Source organism: Hyaena hyaena, unplaced genomic scaffold (genome assembly GCF_003009895.1).
Source record: "Hyaena hyaena isolate Hyena2069 unplaced genomic scaffold, ASM300989v1 scaffold_322, whole genome shotgun sequence".
In the NCBI taxonomy this organism is placed as follows: domain Eukaryota; kingdom Metazoa; phylum Chordata; class Mammalia; order Carnivora; family Hyaenidae; genus Hyaena; species Hyaena hyaena.
The window spans coordinates 1,632,067-1,652,080 of record NW_024080954.1 but is presented as its reverse complement, the minus strand read 5'-3'; the positions used below and the strand labels follow the sequence as shown (position 1 = coordinate 1,652,080).

Sequence of the window (20,014 nt, the reverse complement as noted above, 5' to 3'; positions counted from 1 at the left end):
AAGGAACAATGAGAGAGAGAGAAAGAAAATCAAGAATAAGGCATCAAGGAAGCCAAGACCACCCAGTTTCCAATTCAAGAATAGACTCTGGGTAAGAGATAAAGGTTTAGGAGTCATCGACATAGGAGTAGTAGATGAAGCCATGGAGCTGGATGAAATTACTCAGCAAACAGTGGTGAAAACCTTGGGAATTCACCAAGAGGTAGAAGAACCTGATGCAAGGGTAATTAAGAAGCAACTGGAGAAGAAGGAAAATAAGCAGAGATCAGGATTCCCAAAGGGAGAGCTTGATCAACAGTGTCAGATGCAACAGAGAAGGCAAGTAAAACAAGAATGAAAATGTTCTTCCCCAGATGAAGATGTTCACGAAACTTTTTGGTGGAAATGTTTCTGTGGAACAAGAAGATGGAAGCTAGGCTGCTGTGACTTAAGAAATGAATGAAAAGATAAGGAAATGAAGACAGTCAACATAAAGCAGTGATTTCGAAAGTGTGATCCTTGGCCCATCCACATCAAAATCATGAGGAGTGCTTGTTAAAAATAAAGCAGAATAATTGATCTCAGGGCAAGGGGATCTGCATTTTTTTGCTCCTCCAGGTTGTCTTTATGGACGTTGAAATTTGAGAACTACAGCCAATAAACAACTATTTCAAAATGATAAACTATGAAGGGAAGGAGGAAAAGCTAAAGATGGACATATATTGGTGGGCAATTGTTTGAGTTGCCTTTTTTTTTTTTTTTTTTAAGATAAAAGAGACCCAGGCTGTTAATATTACTGTGGGAAAAAGTTCAATCAACAGTGAAAGGTTAAAGCTGAAAGGAAGAAGTAACACTGACTAGTTGGTAGAAGTCAGTAAGGAATGTGGTTCAGAGTCCAAGTGGAGGGATTAGCTTTCAAATGAGAAGAACCAGAAGGTAGTAAATAGGGTTCCGTTAAAGAAGAGTTTTGAGGTGAGAGGAGAACTTGAGAATTGTAGGGGTTTAAAATATGTCTACAAATTCAACACCTCTCCTTTTGAAAGAAGGAGCCTATTTCCCTCCCCTTGAGTGTGGACTGGATGTAGTGACTTGTTGCTAATGAATATAGCAAAAGTAATGGTATCTGACTAGATCAAAAAAGGCATCACTGCAGCTTCTTTGCTTTCTGTCTCAGATGATTCAACTGTCTTGTAGGGAGGACACTTAGGGGCCCTGTGGCAAGGCCCACATGGGGGGACTGAGACCACTGCCAGCAGCCCCATAAGTGAGCTTAGAAGTGGATCCTCTAGGGGCGCCTGGGTGCTGGTGGCTCAGTCGGGTAAGCGTCCGACTTCAGTTCAGGTCATGTTCTCACTATTTGAGACTTCAAGCCCTGCCTGGGGCTCTGTGCTAACAGCTCAGAGCCTGGAGCCTTCTTCAGATTCTGTGTCTCCCTCTCTCTGTCCCTCCCCGACTCTCACTTTGTCTCTGTCTCTCCCAAAAATAAACATTTAAAAAAAAATTTTTTTTTTAAGTGGATCCTTAGCAGTAGTCCAGTCTTCAGATAACTGCAGCCCCAGTCAACATGACTGAAACTCCATGAGCCAGTCAAACCACGTCTACATTCCTGACCCAAAGAATCTGTGAGATGATAAATATTTGTTGTCCCAAGCTGCTAAGTTTGAAGTAATTTATAGTGCAGCAGTAGAGAACTAATTGAAAAACCTTAACCATTCATCTTTGATTTCTCTGTGACATGGGAGTCAGGTTTATTGCTGAGACTAAGAAAGAAGACAGGTAGAATAAAAGACTTGAGAATCATAAAAGTTCAAACTAACTACCCAAGAAAATCGTCACTAAGAACTCATTGAAGGCATTTTTGCCATTGATGAGAATCAGCTGCAATTGGAGATGAATTTAGTACTCTCACTATTTTACAGAGATGTTCTTTCAGTGGTGTTTAGCAGCCGAAGTGTAGGATTAAAAATTATGCTGTTGGATTGCTCTAAGCTTGAGATTTTAACAAGCTGAGGGCTGATGAACACACAAAGGGATGTAGGAATTGAGAGTTTAGGCACCAATGATGTCTAATTCAGGCTGGCTAAACAGCATAATATATTGATTCACTTTAGTGTAAAGTCCAGAGGCAATTGGCTTCAGGAAAGAGTTGGCATCAGCTGTCCACTAATACTACCAAACACTCATTTCTTTTCCACTCTCTAACTTTTATAATAGTTTTAAAAAACTATGAGCACTGGGTATTATATGGAAACCCAACTTGACAATAAACTATTTGTAAAAAAAAAAAAAAATCTAAAATGAATAAATAGATTTAGACAATTAAAAAAAAACTATAAGACTGGGTATGCTTGTAAAATCACATAATGAAATAATTGCCAGTAACAACCAGAATTATATGATTTCCTTATTTACATCAGTCAAGAAAGAAAAGGATCAGGACACCTCGGTGGCTCAGTCTATTAAACCTGTGACTCTTGATTTTGACTCAGGTCATGATCTCCTGGTTCGTGGGTTTGAGCCCTGCATCTGCATCTTAGGATTCTCTCTCTCTGCCCCTCCCCCCCAAAATAAATAAATAAACATTAAAGAAGAAAAAGAAAGGGAAATATCTTTTCCTGTCTCAACCATAGAAGTTAAGTCCTAGGCTTCGTTTTGATTAAACCAAACCAAATCACATATCCATCCCCTGAACCAGTCTTATGGCCAAGGGAGTACCATTTGACTTTAGGACAATTAGCATCCACTCTAAAGTTGAAAGGTGAAAGAGTCAATGTTTCCCATAACTCATGGGAGTGGATGCAGAGAAGTTTTTTGGTAACACTCACCACAACACATGAAGGTGTGAACACAAAGAACTCATTTTGAAGATAAAGAAACTCAGGTACAGAGGAGTTATGTGGCTTCCAAAGTCACAGCTAGTAAATGGCAGACTTGAATTTAGTCTCAACAACATGGTCCAGGGATCTTTCTGCTACATCATTGTCTCTTAAAGATCTTAAAAATTGGTTTTGGTCTAGTAGTTATTTTGAGAACTCAGGGAAAAGAACTCATAGCCAAGAACAGACATATTCTGGTTGCCTCAGTTTATGTGAGTTTATTATACAACTAAGTAAATAAATATTAGAAGTAAAAATTGTAAGGGACATAAAATAGGCTCACCAGCCAGCTAGCCAAAAAGGAGTCAGTAAGCCACCCACTCCATTTCATGGAGCTGAAATGTATTTCAGGATTCATCAGGTGCCTTCCATCCATCAGAAGTTCTGGAATCTGGAAAGAGCTTCTGAGAAGGGGAAAAGAAAAAAACAAATATACATGGCACCTACCTTGTAAGATTGTTGTGAAGAAAACAGAACACACATACATTCACATATACACTTAGCTCATAATGTAATACGTGTACTTACACATAATGCATTAAACTATTACTTTCTGGCAAACTTTGAGTCAGGTGCCATGACCAGCATCACAAATCAATCCAAGTAAAATATTGAAGGGATGATTGGTAAGCTCTTAGAAAAGAAAATTTTGATTACTGAGGAGACAACATTAGATCACTAACAGTCAAATTAGCAAAATGATCTCTAATTGCTCAACATTTATAATCTCAGACATAAAGAGAATACAGTATATTTGATATATCAGGATTTCAACTAGATCTCCCATGATAATCCTTTTGGATAGGATGGAAAAAATGCATTGGTTGTACAGTTAGGTAGATGCATAATTACTAAATTTCAGTGTCATAGCATGCTGATTACTGGATCTAGTCATTTAACAGACACTGTGCCAGGCCCTGTACCAAATGTTGAGGACACACATGAAAGCAACATGGCTCCTGTTTGCATCTGTGTAAGCTTCTGCTGGCTTAGAAGGCGATAAGGTCACGTCCTGAAGTATATACTAGATGCTGTGCAGGCAGTACCCTACAACTGGACTTCAAGCATCACCCAAGTGGCTAAACTTCACATCTGTTCTAGCCCTGGCATTTTGTGAGTCATAAGTCAAAAAAGAGACTTATCTTGATATGGTATGAAACTAAAGAGTTTAATAACATAAATGATACCAACAGATGGTTGTAGAAGTTGGGAAATGGTAAGTACATGTAAGCACCAGATTTGTGGTTGTGATCAGCATCTGTATATATGTGAACATATATAACTTTTAAAAGTATATAGCTGTACAGATGTAAGGTAATCTCATCAAAGTCAAAATTATCCCCCCCCCCACCCCCTTATATTTTGACTCAACAACCCTTCAGATAAGCCTTCCAACTAGAATTTCTTGGTACAAAGGATAGTAGCTGTTTCCGGTTTTCCACATCTTGGTTAACTGAAGGATTACATATTTTATGACAATGATGTTGCGTAGCTGCTTTTTCTTTGGTAACAACTGAGTGCCCACACACAGGGTAGTACTCTGATAGTTAGAACAGGAACCATTGAGGACCACAGACTTTAGCATTCAGCACTGGAGCTTATGATGAAAAATTAAGCATGAGAAAACTGGTATTCCCTCACAGATTGAATTCAGTGATGAGTATGTTATTAACAAGGCAATGTTATGGATTTTAACCTTGTAATATTAAGTCCTGATTTGGAATTAGAAAAATTGGGTAACATTTTACAGCCTTTCTTCATCGGTAGAAAGGAGATCCCAATCCCTACCTCATGGAGTAGATTTTACTATTAAAATGGGATAGATACATAAAATACTTAGAGCCATACCTGAGATAAGGTTTTGAATAAGCATATATATATATAACATATACATGTGTTCATGGTATTTCTAAGCCTTTTCTTCTATAGAATGAAATAGAGATTTTCTGTGGGTGATTTTGTTGTCCAGATATAGGGGAATTGGATGGGTTTTTTAACTGTTAATCCCACTGCATTCTAGTATTCCACCAGCACAGAATCCAGACTGAGTCTGTACAACATGTTTTTTTTCCAAACAGCCATCAATCTTTCATGGCCCTTTCTAGCCAAGTGTAATAGAAATACTTGAATGAGTTTCTTGGTGCTGACATTTAGAATTTCACAGCACTCATCTGCACTTAATATCTGTCACTGAAAAGGCCTGGCAGCATTGCAGTTGGTTCCTCCTACTGGCAAGGTGTTAATGGTTTTAAAAAAAACATACAAGTTCTGCCAAGCTTGGTTAATTTAAGATACGCTCCTTAAAGGGCATAAGCCAAAAAGACCTGTGCCATATGCTTTCGTTATTGTATCCACTATGAATGAGTTTTGAACATAAAATTTTGTGATATTTCTAGATAATTTAATTCAGTTTAGCAGGAAGTTTTATTTAGGCACTGTATTTAGTCAACTCAGGCAGCCATTCAACATGCCATAGACAGGGTAGCTTAAAAAATATAAATTTATTTGCTCACAGTTCTGGAAGCTGGAAGTCCAAAATCAGGGTACCATCATGGTCAGGTTCTGATGAGAGCTCTTTTCCAATACTCACAGAAATAGAGCAACTTTTTTTTTTTTTTTTTTTTTTTATTTCTTTCTAGGAGAGAGAGAGAGAGAGACAGCATGAGCAGGGGAGGGTCAGAGAGAGAGGGAGATACAGACTCCAAAACAGGCTCCAGGCTCTGAGCTGGCAGTCAGCACAGAGCCCGACGCGGGGCTCCAACCCACGAACCGCGAGATCATGACCTAAGCGAAAGTCGGACGCTTAACCGACTAAGCCACCCAGGCGCCCCGAGCAACTTCTCTTTCTTCCTCTTCAATAAGACCACTAATTCTATTGGGTTAAGACCTACACTTATTCAACCTTGATTACCTCCTAAAAACCGAATCTCCAGGAACAGTCACAGTGGAGTTTAGGCCTTCAACATATGAATTTTGGGAGGACACAGTTCAATCCACATTAGGCACTTGTCCATATCCAAAATAGGGAGAGGAAATTCAGATTCATCATCTGCAACCAAAATACTTAGGATCCTAAATACTAACAGAAATGTTAGTATCCCACAATAAGACTATATGGACTAATAAATATTGAGCTTCTTTAATTTGAAACAATTTTATTTTATAATAACACTGATTATTTCATGAAAAATTAAAAGCTCTAATTGGACTGTATATGCCTAGATGATTCTTATGAAAAATAAATTAATAAATGCCATTTACTTAGTTAACCAGTTTTTAACTCCATCATCACCTTTAAAATTTCCTGCTAAAAAATCAAGGCTAAATCTAATATACGCTCTGTGATCTAGAGTCTAGATACTATCAGTGTACAGGAAATACAGGGAACATAAGATTATGCTAAATGATAACTCAGGAATGCAACCTACAAAATTTAGAATGTAGGACTATATGACAAAATCCCAGTTTCTGCAATTAAAAAGAGAGCAATAAAAAATTAAGAAACTATTGATACACATAACAGCTTGGGATGTTTAGCAACCCTAGTGTATAATTTAAAAGACTATATGCTGTGTGATTCCATTCATATGAAATTCCTGGTCAGGAATCAGCATCCTTTGGAGCCAGTGTCCAAGAGAGGTATTAGTCTCCGTAGGGCAAAGTTCCCATATTCAGTGCAGCCAGTGCCCCAGGGATCCATGCACAGAGCCTGAGACAACTGTGGGTCACATTGCCACTTCTCTGGTTGGCATGAATGAGCATATACGTACTGACCCTGGCAAAAATAACGAGGAATAAAACATGAGTTTGTAGTGAGACGATAGAATCAGAACTAGCAAACTTGAATTATAAAGCAATTACCTCTTAAAACCCAATTGTCTTAAGGACAATAAAGTTGTGGGAACACAGAGCTCAATATGAGCTGAACTAGACAAAGAAAGCTTCATGGAAGCCGTGCTAAGCAAGTAGTCTGGACAGAAAGAGTGTGGACTTCAGATAGTATAGTATGAATAGAGATAATTAACAGGAATGAGCATAGCAGATATGAGCAGCTGGAAAGAGAGCTGTCTGAATCTGAAGTTGTGTATTCTGCACTACTAGGTAATAAGGCTGGGTAGATGGACCGGGGCCAGGCCACTGCCAGTCAGGCAGAAAAGATTACAGTCTTCCTAGGGTAAGCATTAAACCATCTTGTAAGTTTTTGAATAGGGATGACTTGACAAAATTATGGTTATTCAAATTAAAGCTTATACAGTCTGAGAGGTAGTTCAACCTACATGAAACATCCTTTAAGATGTTTATTCCAGTAGTTTCTTTTTTTTTTTAATGTTTTTATTTATTTCTGAGAGAGAGACAGTGTGAGCAGGGGAGGGTCAGAGAGAGAGGGAGACACAGACTCTGAAACAGGCTCCAGGCTCTGAGCTAGCTGTCAGCACAGAGCCTGACGCGGGGTTCGAACCCACGAACCGTGAGATCATGACCTGAGCCAAAGTCGGACGCTTAACCGACTGAATGACCCAGGCGCCCCAGTAGGTTCTGTTTCTTGATTGGGTGCTAGTGACATGGTTGTGTTCAGTTTGTTAAAGTTCATCCAGCTGTACGCATACGACTTTCACCTGTTTCCATGTGTATGCTATACTCAAAAATAATATTTTAGTGTACTTGGTGGATTGTGGGGGATCTCATGTGAGACCAACAAATATGTTACGTGTATACATCAATGAAGCCATGAATGATAAGGGAAATAATCTGTCACTAACTGGCCCAAGGTCACATAGATAGTCAATGGTAGAACTAAGGGTCACAAATCTTTAGGTCTCCTGATTGGCAGTCCAATATGACATTTTTTTTTTAGTGTTTATTTATTGGGGGGGGGGCAGGGGAAGGGCTGAGAGAGAGAGAGAGAGAGAGAGAGAGAATCCCATGCAGGCTCTGTGCTGATAGCTCAGAGGGGCTCAAACTCATAAACCATGAGATCATGACCTGAGCTGAAGTCAAGAGTCAGATGCTTAACCAGCTGAGCCACCCAGGTGCCCCAATATGACTTCTTTACAGAAAATAATAAGCATTTCTAGTAGCCTTCCTCAGTCTACATACATTCCTTATGTATTGGAGAAATCAACAGATCATTAGTGTTTCCCAAGTACAAGCGGGAATTCTTTCTTTAAAGATTTACACCTAAACATAAGTGAGAATATCCCACGCCTCTAAGCTTTACCTTTAAAATAAATCAGCTTTTTCTGAGTTTATTAAAAACTGAGTTTATGCATTTTGCAGTGTCTGAGTGGCTCAGTAGGTTGACTCTTGATTTTGACTCAGGTTATGATCTCAGGGTTCATGAGATATAGCCCTGCATAGGGCTCCTGCACTGATAGCATGGAGCCTGCTTGAGATTCTGTCTCCCTCTCTGACTTCCACCCCGCTCTCTCTCAATCTCTCTCTCTCTCTCTGTCAAATAAACTTTTTTTAGAATGCAATTTTTTTTTGTTATATACACACACAACGTATACCAAACTTGACTAATTCTGGAATACTATGCAAAGACTTAGCGATAAGCAGATACATTATAAGTAGAACAAGTAAGTTGTAGAATTATATATTCAATATTATCTCATTTCTATAATAATATTTGAAATATGTATATATAAACAAAAGTAATTAGGATATTTACCAAAGTGTTAATATTGATTATCTCTATATGGAAGGACTATAGGTAATTTTATTTTCTTCTTAATTTGTTTCAAATTTTCAACACTGAAAAAGATTATGTAATCAGGAAATAAACTCTTTCTTTTTAATGTTTATATTTGAGAGAGAGAGAGACAGAGTGCAAACTGGAGAGGGGCAGAGAGAGAGGGAGACACAGAATCTGAAACAGGCTCCAGGCTCTGAGCTGTCAGCACAGAGCCCAACACAGAGCTTGCACTCACAGACCATGAGATCATGACCTGAGCTGAAGTCGATTGCTCAACCAACTGAGCCACCCAGGTGCCCCCTCTCTCTCTCTTTTTTTTTTTTTCTTAACTAAAAATCCTTAAGACGCATCAAGCTTCCTATCTAATATAGTCATGTATAAAAATCAATCTCAACACTTTTCTAAATCACTATAAAAAGGATCATTTCAGTGACTGTGTTCCTGTATATAATGTTAGAATGCTAATTAACTATTGAAATGCAAATTTTTCACCAGCTAAATATATTCAGTCCAACTTAGTACGACATTTCATTTAGCCATAAAATTTCACAAGAATACAGAGTATTCTGGAAATAGTACAGCTGTCTATTGAAAGAAGCTACTTAAATGTCTAACACAATAATAAACCTCTATGAAAATGTTTCTTCAGGTATGCTGGTATCCTCCTGGGCATCACAAATACATTTGCCACTATTCCAGGAATGATTGGGCCTGTCATTGCTAAAAGTCTGACCCCTGATGTAAGTAGATAATTTGCTTATAAACTACAAAGGTCTACACAGTTCATTTGAACCTGCACATCTGTGTCAGGTATTGAGTGTATTTTAATTAAAAGTAAAATTCTGAATGTTTATTCTTTTTTTTTTTTTTTTACTCTTTTAAATGTTTATTTCTTTTTGAGAGAGAGTGTGAGAGACAGAACGTGTGATGGGGAGGGGCAGAGAGAGTGGGAGACAGAATCCGTTGCAAGCTCCAGGCTCTGAGCTGTCAGCACAATGCCCAACACGGGGCTTGAACCCAAGAACCGTGAGACCATGGCCTGAGCCAAAGGTGGATGCCCAACTGAGCCACTCAAGCACCCTGAATGTTTATTCTTATACAATTCCTTATATCAACAAAAAGCTAAATGTCATAATGAATAGGAAAGTCTATTTTCAAAGAACACTCTTTGGATTTTATACAGAACAATAGAACTAAATTCAATGAAGATGTTGTAGCTGACACCACACACATACTTAAAAGTCATGATTTTGGGGCACCTGGGTGGCTCAGTCTGTTAAGCATCTGACTTAGGCTCAGGTCATGATCTCACGGTTCGTGGGTTCAAGCCCTGCGTCGGGCTCTGTGCTGACAGCTCAGAGACTGGAGCCTGTTTCAGATTCTGTGTCTCCCCCTCTCTCTGCCCCTCCTCCGCTCATGCTTTGTCTCTCTTTGTTTCAAAAATAAATAAAAGCTATAAAAAAATTTTTTTTAAGTCATGATTTTATACAATATCTTGTGTCTTTGATTTGAACAAATAAGCTGGCAATGTAACATTATTCAAGAAGTGGGTCCACAAAGGTGAGAGAGATGTCAGGAGGTCATGTGGAAATGAATAAGAACAGGCAAAATGATGAATACTGAGAGGAGCAGAAGACGTGTGAAGGCATGAGAGGTGTCTTCACACACTGAAGGACCGCTGCACAGAAGATAATGACTTATTCTCAGCAGTTCCACAAAGACAGATGGAGAGAAGTAATGAGGACACAATAGGAAAATTTCCTGTTTGAAGCTGTCTACTATATTGAGTGGGCTGCCTTCTAAGTTAGGAGCCCTGAAATAGTCTAGCATGTATTGAACAGGCATTTCTTTTTTTTTTTTTTTAATGTTTATTTTTTGAAAGAGAGAAAGAAGGAGTGCGAGCGAGGGAGGGGCAGGGAGAGAGGGAGACACAGAATCCAAAGCGGGCTCCCGGCTCTGAGCCGTCAGCACAGAACCCAATATAGAGCCCAAACCCACAAACCGTGAGATCATGACCTGAGCCAAAGTCGATGCTTAACTGACTGAGCCACCCAGGTGCCCTTAACTGGTTATTTTTTAAAAATCTTGCTTAATTTCCACAATACTCAGAACATTTGGTTTATTAAACCAAACTTGAGTCCAAATTTTGCATCTTAAATAATTTGTTACATTTTTTCACCTGTTAAGATTTTTGTTATTACATTTTTTTAATGTTGATTTATTTTTGAGAGAGAGACAGAGCATGAGCAGGGGAGGGGTAGAGAGAGGGGGAGACACAGAATCCAAAGCAGCCTCCAGGCTCTGACCTGTCAGCACAGAGCCGGATGTGGGGCTCAAACTCAGGAGCAGTGAGATCATGACCTGAGCCAAAGTTGGACACCGAACCAACTGACCCCCCCAGGTGCCCCTAAATAGGCATTTCTTGAGTGCTTATTAATATGCCAGGTACTAAGGATCCAGAGGCAAAATGACAAGCTTCTACACTTGAGAAACTCATCATTTAGAGATTGTATGCAATCAAGTAAAGTACAGAGTGGCGAATGCTGCAGGAAAAGAAATGTGTGCAGAGTGCTGTGGGCACAGGGGAGAGAACACGCAGTCTGTGGGAAAGGAGCCCTGGAGGAGTGGGTAGGGTGCGGGAAGGGCACTGAGCCCCCCTCCCGGGGCCCAGGGTTGGTGGGTCTGGAGCAGGGAGGCAGCGTGGTGCCACATCAGGAAGCAGAGACTCGGCACTGTCAAAGTTGCCCACAATGTGTGAGAAATAAAAATCAGCGACCTCCAGCTCCAGTGTTCTACTGTTTAAAACAATCTAACGCCTGGTGAAATATATTCTTCAAGAGGCTAACTCTAAATGTCTAAAAGAGACTTCATCCTCTCTTTGTCTCTAATCAAATTAACACCATCGAATCCTTAGAATTTCAGGATATGCTTACAAACTTTATTATTACCAGATATACTGATTTTGGACGTATATGTATTCACCGCTGTGTTCTTATTTCTTCTCTGCTCCCACCATTTCTAATTCCCTACTTAAATGAATTGGTGCCTCCTTATTACTGTTTTGTATCATTTAATAGAAAGGGATGTTGAGGGGCACCTGGGTGGCTCAGTCGGTTAAGTCTCCAACTTCCGCTCAAGTCATGATCTCACACAGTAAGTGGTTCAAGCCCTGTGTTGGTCTCTGTGCTACAGCTCGGAGCCTGGAACCTGCTTCAGATTGTGTCTTCCTCTCTCTCTACCCCTCCCCTGCTGACACTCATCTCTCTCTCTCTTTCTCCAAAAAATAAACATTAAAAAAAATTTTTTTTAAATAGGAATGTTGGGAAAAGTTTTTTTTTCTTTTAAAATTCTGTGTCTCAATATAGACACATCAAAAAATATATAATATATATGGACACATCAGAAATATTTAACCTTATTCATGAAGCATTATGGCAACCCAAACTTAAGTCAACATTTTATCAGATATTAATTTTACTTATTATGGGTAATTGTAGCATTTCTGCTAGGGAAATCCAGATTCTTCAATTAAAGTCTTGAATGTAAAGTGGGAACTGAACTGAATTTTGGATATGCTATTATAGCATTTGTTTAATGTTATTAAAAGGATTTTTTAATGTTTTATTTATTTCTGAGAGAGAGAGAGAGAGAGACAGCGTGAACAGGGGAGGGTCAGAGAGAGAGGAAGACACAGAATCTAAAACAGGCTCCAGGCTCTGAGCTGGCTATCAGCACAGAGCCCGACGCAGAGCTCGAACCCACAAACTGTGAGATCATGACCTAAGCCGAAGTCGGAGGCTTAACCAACTGAAGCACCCAGGCACTCCTAAAAGGATATTTTTTAAAGGGAAAAACACACATTTGCCTTTAAAATTGTAATTGCTCACAATTAAAAATTACTGCACTGCCTCAAAAACTTTGTGGAATGAGTCAAATATAAATAAAATCTACATTGTTCGTGGAGTGCCTGGGTGGCTCAGTCAGGTAACTGTCTGACTTCAGTTCAGGTCATGAGCTCATGGTTCATGAGTTCTAGCCCTATGTTGGGCTGTGTGCTGACAGCTCAAAGCCTGGAGCCTGCTTCATATTCTCTGTCTCCCTCTTTCTCTCTGCCCCTTCCCCACTCACACTCTGTCTCTCTCTCTCTCTCAAAAATAAATAAATGTATTTTTAGAATTTTTTTTAAAAACACATTGGTGGGGCGCCTGGGTGGCTCAGTCGGTTAAGCATCCAGCTTCAGCTCAGGTCATGATCCCACAGTTTGTGAGTTCAAGCCCCGCTTCGGGCTCTGTGCTGACAGCTAGCTCAGAGCCTGGAGCCTGTTTCAGATTCTGTGTCTCCCTCTCTCTCTGACCCTCCCCTGCTCATGCTGTCTCTCTCAGAAATAAATAAAACATTTTGAAAAAATTTAAAAACACGTTGTTTGCATACTAAATAGTTTTGCATACTAAAATTTAAGATGGATTTCTAAGATTTTTTTTCCCCAAAATACATGCATCTCAGATAAGTATAACTTAACAGCAGAGTGCTTTCTTTCTCCGTGACTTTCCTTTTTTTCCTAAAGGAATGACCTCATACTAGCCTCCTTTTTCTTTCTCGTTACCAGTTCTACTTGTTTTTTCTCCTTTAAATGCTGCAAACCGGCATTCCGGTTAGACATTGCAAAATCCAAAAGGTGGTTGTTTAAGTTGTCACATGACTCAGAAATTAGCTAACTGCCTAATGTTTTCATACCACCGGATTATATGCCAAACAATTGTGTTTTGTTGATCTCTTAACTGGCAAATCCCACACGCGTCCTGTTGTGTGTGCCATTCAAGAGCTCTGTGTGCCAGGCCTCAAACTTGAACTTCAGAGTCCATCTTAACTCATCCTGACTTGATTGCCCCTTGTACCTCCCACCTGAGAACTTGAGACATGATGGGCAGGCATACTACTTTCCTAGTAACACATGGTGGAAAGACATGCCACACGTTTTATTTTGAGTAAGCTCTTTATTGAAGCATTACAGTATTTTTAAAATATATACATCCTAAGCTGATAAATTTGCACAAAGTTGTAAAAGTCATTCAGTACACCCTCTTTTAGGTCTGGCTTCTTTTGCTTCACATTTTGTTAGTGATGTGCGTCGATATTGTAGCTCATTCATTTTCACCATGTATAGTATTCATTGAACAGATAGAACACAATTTCACTATTGATGGACATTTGGGCTGTTTCCAGCATGAGGCTTTTATGATTAGCACTACTGTTGTAACAGTCTTGTGACACCACCTTTTCTATAAAGCGGACTGTAAACAAAGTTCTTTCTCATCTGCATATTTTTCTTTCTTTCTATAGAACACTATTAGAGAATGGCAAACCGTTTTCTGCATTGCTGCTACTATTAATGTGTTTGGTGCCATTTTCTTCACACTATTCGGCAAAGGTGAAGTGCAAAACTGGGCTCTCGATGATCAACATGGACACAGAAACTGAAGGAACAAGTAAATAATGCTGTCTCGATCGATGTATTTTTGTTGATCATGTAACCTAAAAGTGCCTTTGATATTAATGTGTATGCATTCAATGGATAAGAAAAAATTGTACTTGTATTAAATTTTAAAGGCTCGTAATTATGAAATGCCACAAGTTGCCAGATTAGTAAAATTAGCTATTTTTAATTATTAATAACATGTATCCTGGAACTTAACACTTGAGGGTCACACATCTGGCTGTAAATCAGGCAATATAAGGAAGGGGAGTTCCGTTTATTCTAAGGGCCATACGTAAAGGAATGAGCTGAAGTGAACCCCTCTATACCTTGGATTAATTAAACTAGATAATAATTCTCAGGTCTTGGCAAACACCAAGTTTTGACCACTTTCCTCATAAGAATGAGTGGTCGGCAGCAGTCTTCACACTTAGGTCTCAGATGGTCACATCTCCACGGAGCTCCCGGCCGCTGCGTAATTGGCCTGGCAGCCAGGCTGAGGGAAGCGTGCCCAGGCAGCTGCCGAGCATTCCCTTCAGGGCTTCAGGGACAGTGCCCGGCAGTTATCGGAGGCAGCGTCCAAGACCAGGGTCCGTGCCAACTCTTCAGATGGTGTTCTGCCCCCCGGGGGCTGTTACCGTGCAGGTGAAACCCTGAGTAGCCCCGGGCAGCAAGCCCCACCGCCGCTGTGGTCGGTCGCATCCTCAGGCTTCTCCCTCCCCACCCAACTCACTGGAATACTGTTTGGTGTGTAACCTGGCCAAAGGACAGTGTGATGCCTAGTTAACCACAAGTAATATCACCCTTGGTTAGAACTACCTTCTGACAGATCAGAATAGAAATTTCCAAGTCCTGTGTTCTATGGGCTTCCACCAGAATAAGCTTTAAAAAGTTTTTTTTAATTCTCACATTTCTTTCCATTTGACTACATGTAAGCTTCTGGCTGCAGTTTAAGTTAAAGTGACATTTGTTTGGTCACATCCCTACAACCGGTGGTATAATCATCCTTACTTTCGGCTCCTGAGTCAGGTTTTCCAGTTTCTACCTGAACCATCTTCCAGTGGTTTTTGAGCATGCTTTGAGGGCATTTATGTGATTTAGAACTTGATTTATGTTTTGTTATCTTTGTCCAACACTATCTGTAACATTTTAACTCAACTGTTTGCTGTAATATGATGTGGATACATTTCTGTAAATTTATTTTTAAATTTGTAAATAGTTTTAAGTTGCTATGGTGATATTTCTTTCATAAATCATCAAAATTAAACATTTTTGGATTGATTTTTGGATCTGATAGTTCTATGGTATTTTCTAGTGTCTAGAGTGGCTATTTTACATCTCTGCCGTCTTCCTCAAGCCACCAATCTACCTCTACATGTCTCTGTGCCATCACCAAACCAAGGAGACTTAGGCCCTCTAAGTGATCCAGCATTAGAAATCTCTGTTGCCCTCAACCTGCCCTTCCTAGTTCTGCAAAGGACCCGCTCTTCTCCCCCAAGTGTATGCCTGCACCACAGACTGTATCCTCTCCTACCTCCTCTAAGAACTTGCTTCAGTAATTCCCCTGTAATTTGCTTCTTCAGTCTCTCCCTCTCTTCTTGTTCTTTTCCTCCTGCCTCAAAAATACTCTCCTCTAGCTTTTAAGAACAGAACTACAAGAGGCACCTGGATGGCTCAGTCGGCTGAACATCCAACTTCAACTCAGGTTGTGATCTCACAGTTCATGACTTTGAGCCCCACATCAGGCTCCCTGCTGTCAGTGCAGAGCCTGCTCTGGATCCTCTATACCCCTCTCTCTCTGCCCCTCCCCTGCTCGCATGCTCTCTCTCTCTCTCTCTCTCTCTAACCTCAAAAAATAAACATTTATAAAAAAAATTTTAAAAAAACAAATTACTCTGGAGACAAAAAAAAAAAAAAAAAAAACAGGTACATACAGTATATCCTTACAACGATATTCAAGGAACTGGAAACAGGTTACCTCTGAAGAGAGAAAAATAGGCAACCATGGGTGGGAAGGAGAATTAATTTTCACTTTACCAAATGTGGCAGCGTAACTGTTCAAATAAAAACATCACTTCAAAAAAAAAAACAAGAAACAAAAGCTCAAGCTACTCAAGCCACTGTGTAGTCACCACCAGGTTTTTAACTGCCCACCCCACGTCCCCACTGGCTGTCTTCTCTGCACGTAGGACTTTTGGAAATGTAACCTCTCTCCCTTACCTCCATCCCCAACAAAACCCACCACTTCCTTGTTCTTTTTTTTTTTAAGTTTTTTAATGTTTTTTTTTTTAATTTATTTCTAGGAGAGAGAGAGACAGCGTGAGCAGGGGAGGGTCAGAGAGAGAGGGAGTCATAGACTGAAACAGGCTCCAGGCTCTGAGCTGGCAGTCAGCACAGAGCCCGACGCGGGGCTCGAACCCACGAACCGCGAGATCATGATCTAAGCGAAAGTCGGACGCTTAACCGACTAAGCCACCCAGGCGCCCCACCACTTCCTTATTCTTGTTAGGAGCAATCTTCCTCCTCTGTCCTCATCCGCCCCACTCCCAAACCAGGGTATAATTAACCACCTGTCTTTTCCATTCCAGTTTTTCAAGTCTCAGGAATTTTTTTAAATCCCTCTCCTATCTTCTAAATAAGATCTCTGATTTTGTTTCTACCTGGAATAAAAAAGTTAAGTGGCCTTGAATCTGATCTTTTGCCCAACTTCCCACCACTGCTGAGTCATTGGTCCCAACACATTTCATCTCCCTGATCAGGATGCTCCCCCAAGCTGAAGCCCCCTAGCTTCCCTTTGCCTGCCCAGTAAGCCACCCAGGAGCCTACCCTCCTCACTTGTAGGGCCACTTACTCCATCGTCTTCTCCCACCACACATCCACCGGCTACATCCGGCTACAGCTACTGAACCCTCCCCCCACCTGCTCTCCATTGTCCTTCCCCTCCATACCTTTACCAATTTCATTCCTTGGACCTGGCAACTCATTTTGTCCCCACCTCCATGACCCTTGACTTCCTCCACTCTCCCTGATCTAGATGTGGTCTCTTCCTCTGATCCACTGAAACATTATTTATTTGGGTTTTTTCTATATTTTAAACTCAAGGACTCAGCCTCTGTTGTGAGGAAGAGATCATTCATTCATTCAACAAACAGGAATATCTACTCTTTGCTAGGCAATAAGGGCACTGATATGCATTTGACACAGTCCTTTCTCTCCCTGCAGGTCTTCCTGGAGCTCAAACTCCCTGGTGCCCTTTCTTCTCCATGGCCTTTTCTTTATAATACGGGTGAACACCAATCTGTGGCTAATCTCCCTATTAGAGTCATGACAAGCATCTTGAGAACAGAGTGCATTTGATTCATCTCAGCATGGTCTCCCTTGTAACAATATATGCTTTGTCTTAATATTTTAGTTGCTTAATAAATGTTTAGTAAATCATCCTTTGGTTAAATAGACTATACATTGGGGGTGCCTGGGTGGCTCAGTCGGTTAAGTGTCCGACTTCGTCTCAGGTCATGATCTCACAGTTCATGGGTTCGAGCCCTGTGTTGGGCTCTGTGCTGACAGCTAGCCCAGAGCCTGGAGCCTGTCTTCTGATTCTGTGTCCCCCTCTCTCTCTGACCCTCCCCTGCTCACGCTGTCTCTATTTCTGTCTCTCAAAAATAAATAAAATATTAAATTTTTTAAATGGACTATACATTGATATTTCATCTCCTATGACATTCTTTTCAATGTTTTTTCTCAAAAAATAACAGTTGAATAAATGTGCCAACACCAATACCTTTTAATGAAAAAATGATATGCCAAACTCAAAATAAGGTATAAGTGGCAGTCATTGGTAAGTGGTTTTTAAAGTACGTATCTGAGAACAGCTTGGTTCTAGATCAGCAAAATATTACTGCCAGTTATGCAGCAAATATTTATTGAGCATTCATTATGAGCTAGGCTTTGTTCTTTGCACCCAGGATACAACAGTGAGGAAAAGCAAATCCCTTCTCTCATTGAGCTCCCATTGTGATCTATCAAACATTTTCCTTCATAGATTCCAGCCTTTGAAACCTTCCATGTAAAAACATCATTATCCACCCAACAATCAAATCCAGTGGAAATGAGTGTGCCGGCTGACCTTGAGAATGAGAGTTATGAAAGAAATGGAGACAAACACTGAAGTCAGCAGTCTGTATTAACCATTGCAATGCCCTCGCTTCAGCCTGTTTCATTTTCAAGAAATCGGAAATAGACATGTTTGAATTTAGTCCCTGTTGCAAAGTGAATAATCTCCTCTCTAAGGGCAGTTTACCACTGTTCTAAATAAAACTCCCTCAACAGGAAAATATTGGTAAGAGTATTTAAATTTGAAGGCAGGAAGAGCACCATAGGAAGTAGCCTAGTTCCTCTCTGGAAAAGCACTGGTTACTGTCTCAGAGGCATAGACCTGAGGGTCAATGTCTAATTTGAGTTAAAGAATAAATTCTCTGTCTCCTAGAAATGTAAATTAAGATGGGTCACAAAGCCTTTTCAGACGCCTCTGCCTTTTAGAGTAACCATACACAGAAAAGACAAATATAAAAAGTATGTGCTCTAAGGGAGTAATAGAGAAAACACTTCCTAGGGGCGCCTGGGTGGCTCAGTTGGTTGGGCAGCTGACTTCAGCTTAGGTCACGATCTCATGGTCTGTGGGTTTGAGCCCAGTGTCGGGCTCTGTGCTGACAGCTTGGAGCCTGGAGCCTGCTTCAGATTCTGTGTCTCCTTCTCTCTCTGCCCCTTCCCCACTTTCATTCTGTCTCAGAACTAAACATTAAAAAAAAAATTTTTTTTAATAAAGAAAACACTTTCTAGAAGCTTCTGCCATGAAATGCTGTGAGAACACCTATTACTGAAAGCAAAAGAAAATAACTTTTCTGCCACCCTTTTTCATGTGCTTTGATGAGGAAAAACACTAGTAACTTTCCAAGCGCCTGTTTACTTTCACTTTATCTTGATGTTGCAGGAGGAGGAAACTTAGAAGTTCCACGTCACTGCCAGTCCTGTGCTGGTAAAGTGAGAAGCCATTAATGTACAACTGAGCTGAGAAGCATTTAAATGCCCTGTTTCCCCTCACTCGTGCCTTCATGCTGACAGGCTGCACTTCGGGCAGGGGGGAGTCTTACCATCCTGAATATCACATTAAATCTTTTCCTGAAGTGCTCTTTTTGGCAGGACCTCCTGAAATATGCTAGCATTTCAAACAAGTCATGGCCTGTCAGCATCAAGTGTGCATCCTGACCCCTGTCTTCCTGTAGAGCACCACAAACAGCCCCGGTTTGAAGCGTTTCAATGACTTCACGCTCACTGCCCAGTCTGAAACTGGAGCTTGCCACCGAAGTTTGGTTGAGACTGAAGGTGATCTGGTTAGGATACATAGTCTGGTCTTTTCATTGCTCAAGAACTATTCTGTGTGAATTATCAGGAGGCTGTTACAGGAACTTCAAATGTGCATATTGGATAAATGACCTACACGCTATTTGTCATAAGGCACTTTTTTTTTTTTTAACACCAAGAAGATACTTGAGATGTCTGCAGTGCTTTGAGCTGTTCTTTCCTCCACGGCAGGAAGTTGATCCAGGGGCATTCACAGGATTCTCTTGGTGATCATCACCAGCTACAGAGAACCACAGAGACCAAGGCATTTGTATAGCACTGCCACATACACCACCTCAATACTCACCATCACCTTGCAAATGTAGGGACAAGACCGATTTAAAGCTGGGATCAGACTTGTTAATGGAGAGGTCTATGGCCCTTGCAGGGACTCAGCCTCCCAATGCCAACTTCAACCAAATAAGCCCACTGGCTTTAACCATTACATTAGGCCAAAGACAAATTCCTTAATATCTGTCCCTAGTGCAGAATCAAATTACTGATTTTTGTCTGAAGAACAAAATTATGCTTATTAATTTAAAAGATTCCTATAAAGAAGCCTTGTGCACAAGAGCACAAAATATACTTACC

General features: G+C 40.4%; 1 protein-coding gene across 2 annotated transcripts in view; it reads left to right on the top strand.

The window, feature by feature from the left end:
* Nucleotides 1-15,304, top strand: part of SLC17A5 (solute carrier family 17 member 5) — a 53,738-nt gene extending 38,434 nt beyond the window's left edge. Inside the window, exons 10-11 of one of the 2 annotated variants that reach the window (XM_039248937.1) lie at nt 9,200-9,290; nt 13,891-15,304. In XM_039248937.1, coding sequence (XP_039104868.1) covers nt 9,200-9,290; nt 13,891-14,028 — 229 coding nt within the window. In that variant the 3' untranslated portion in view covers nt 14,029-15,304. The remainder of the gene's footprint in view (nt 1-9,199; nt 9,291-13,890) is intronic. The other variant, XM_039248938.1, reaches the window with a different exon arrangement.
* The last annotated feature ends 4,710 nt before the right edge of the window (nt 15,305-20,014 follow it).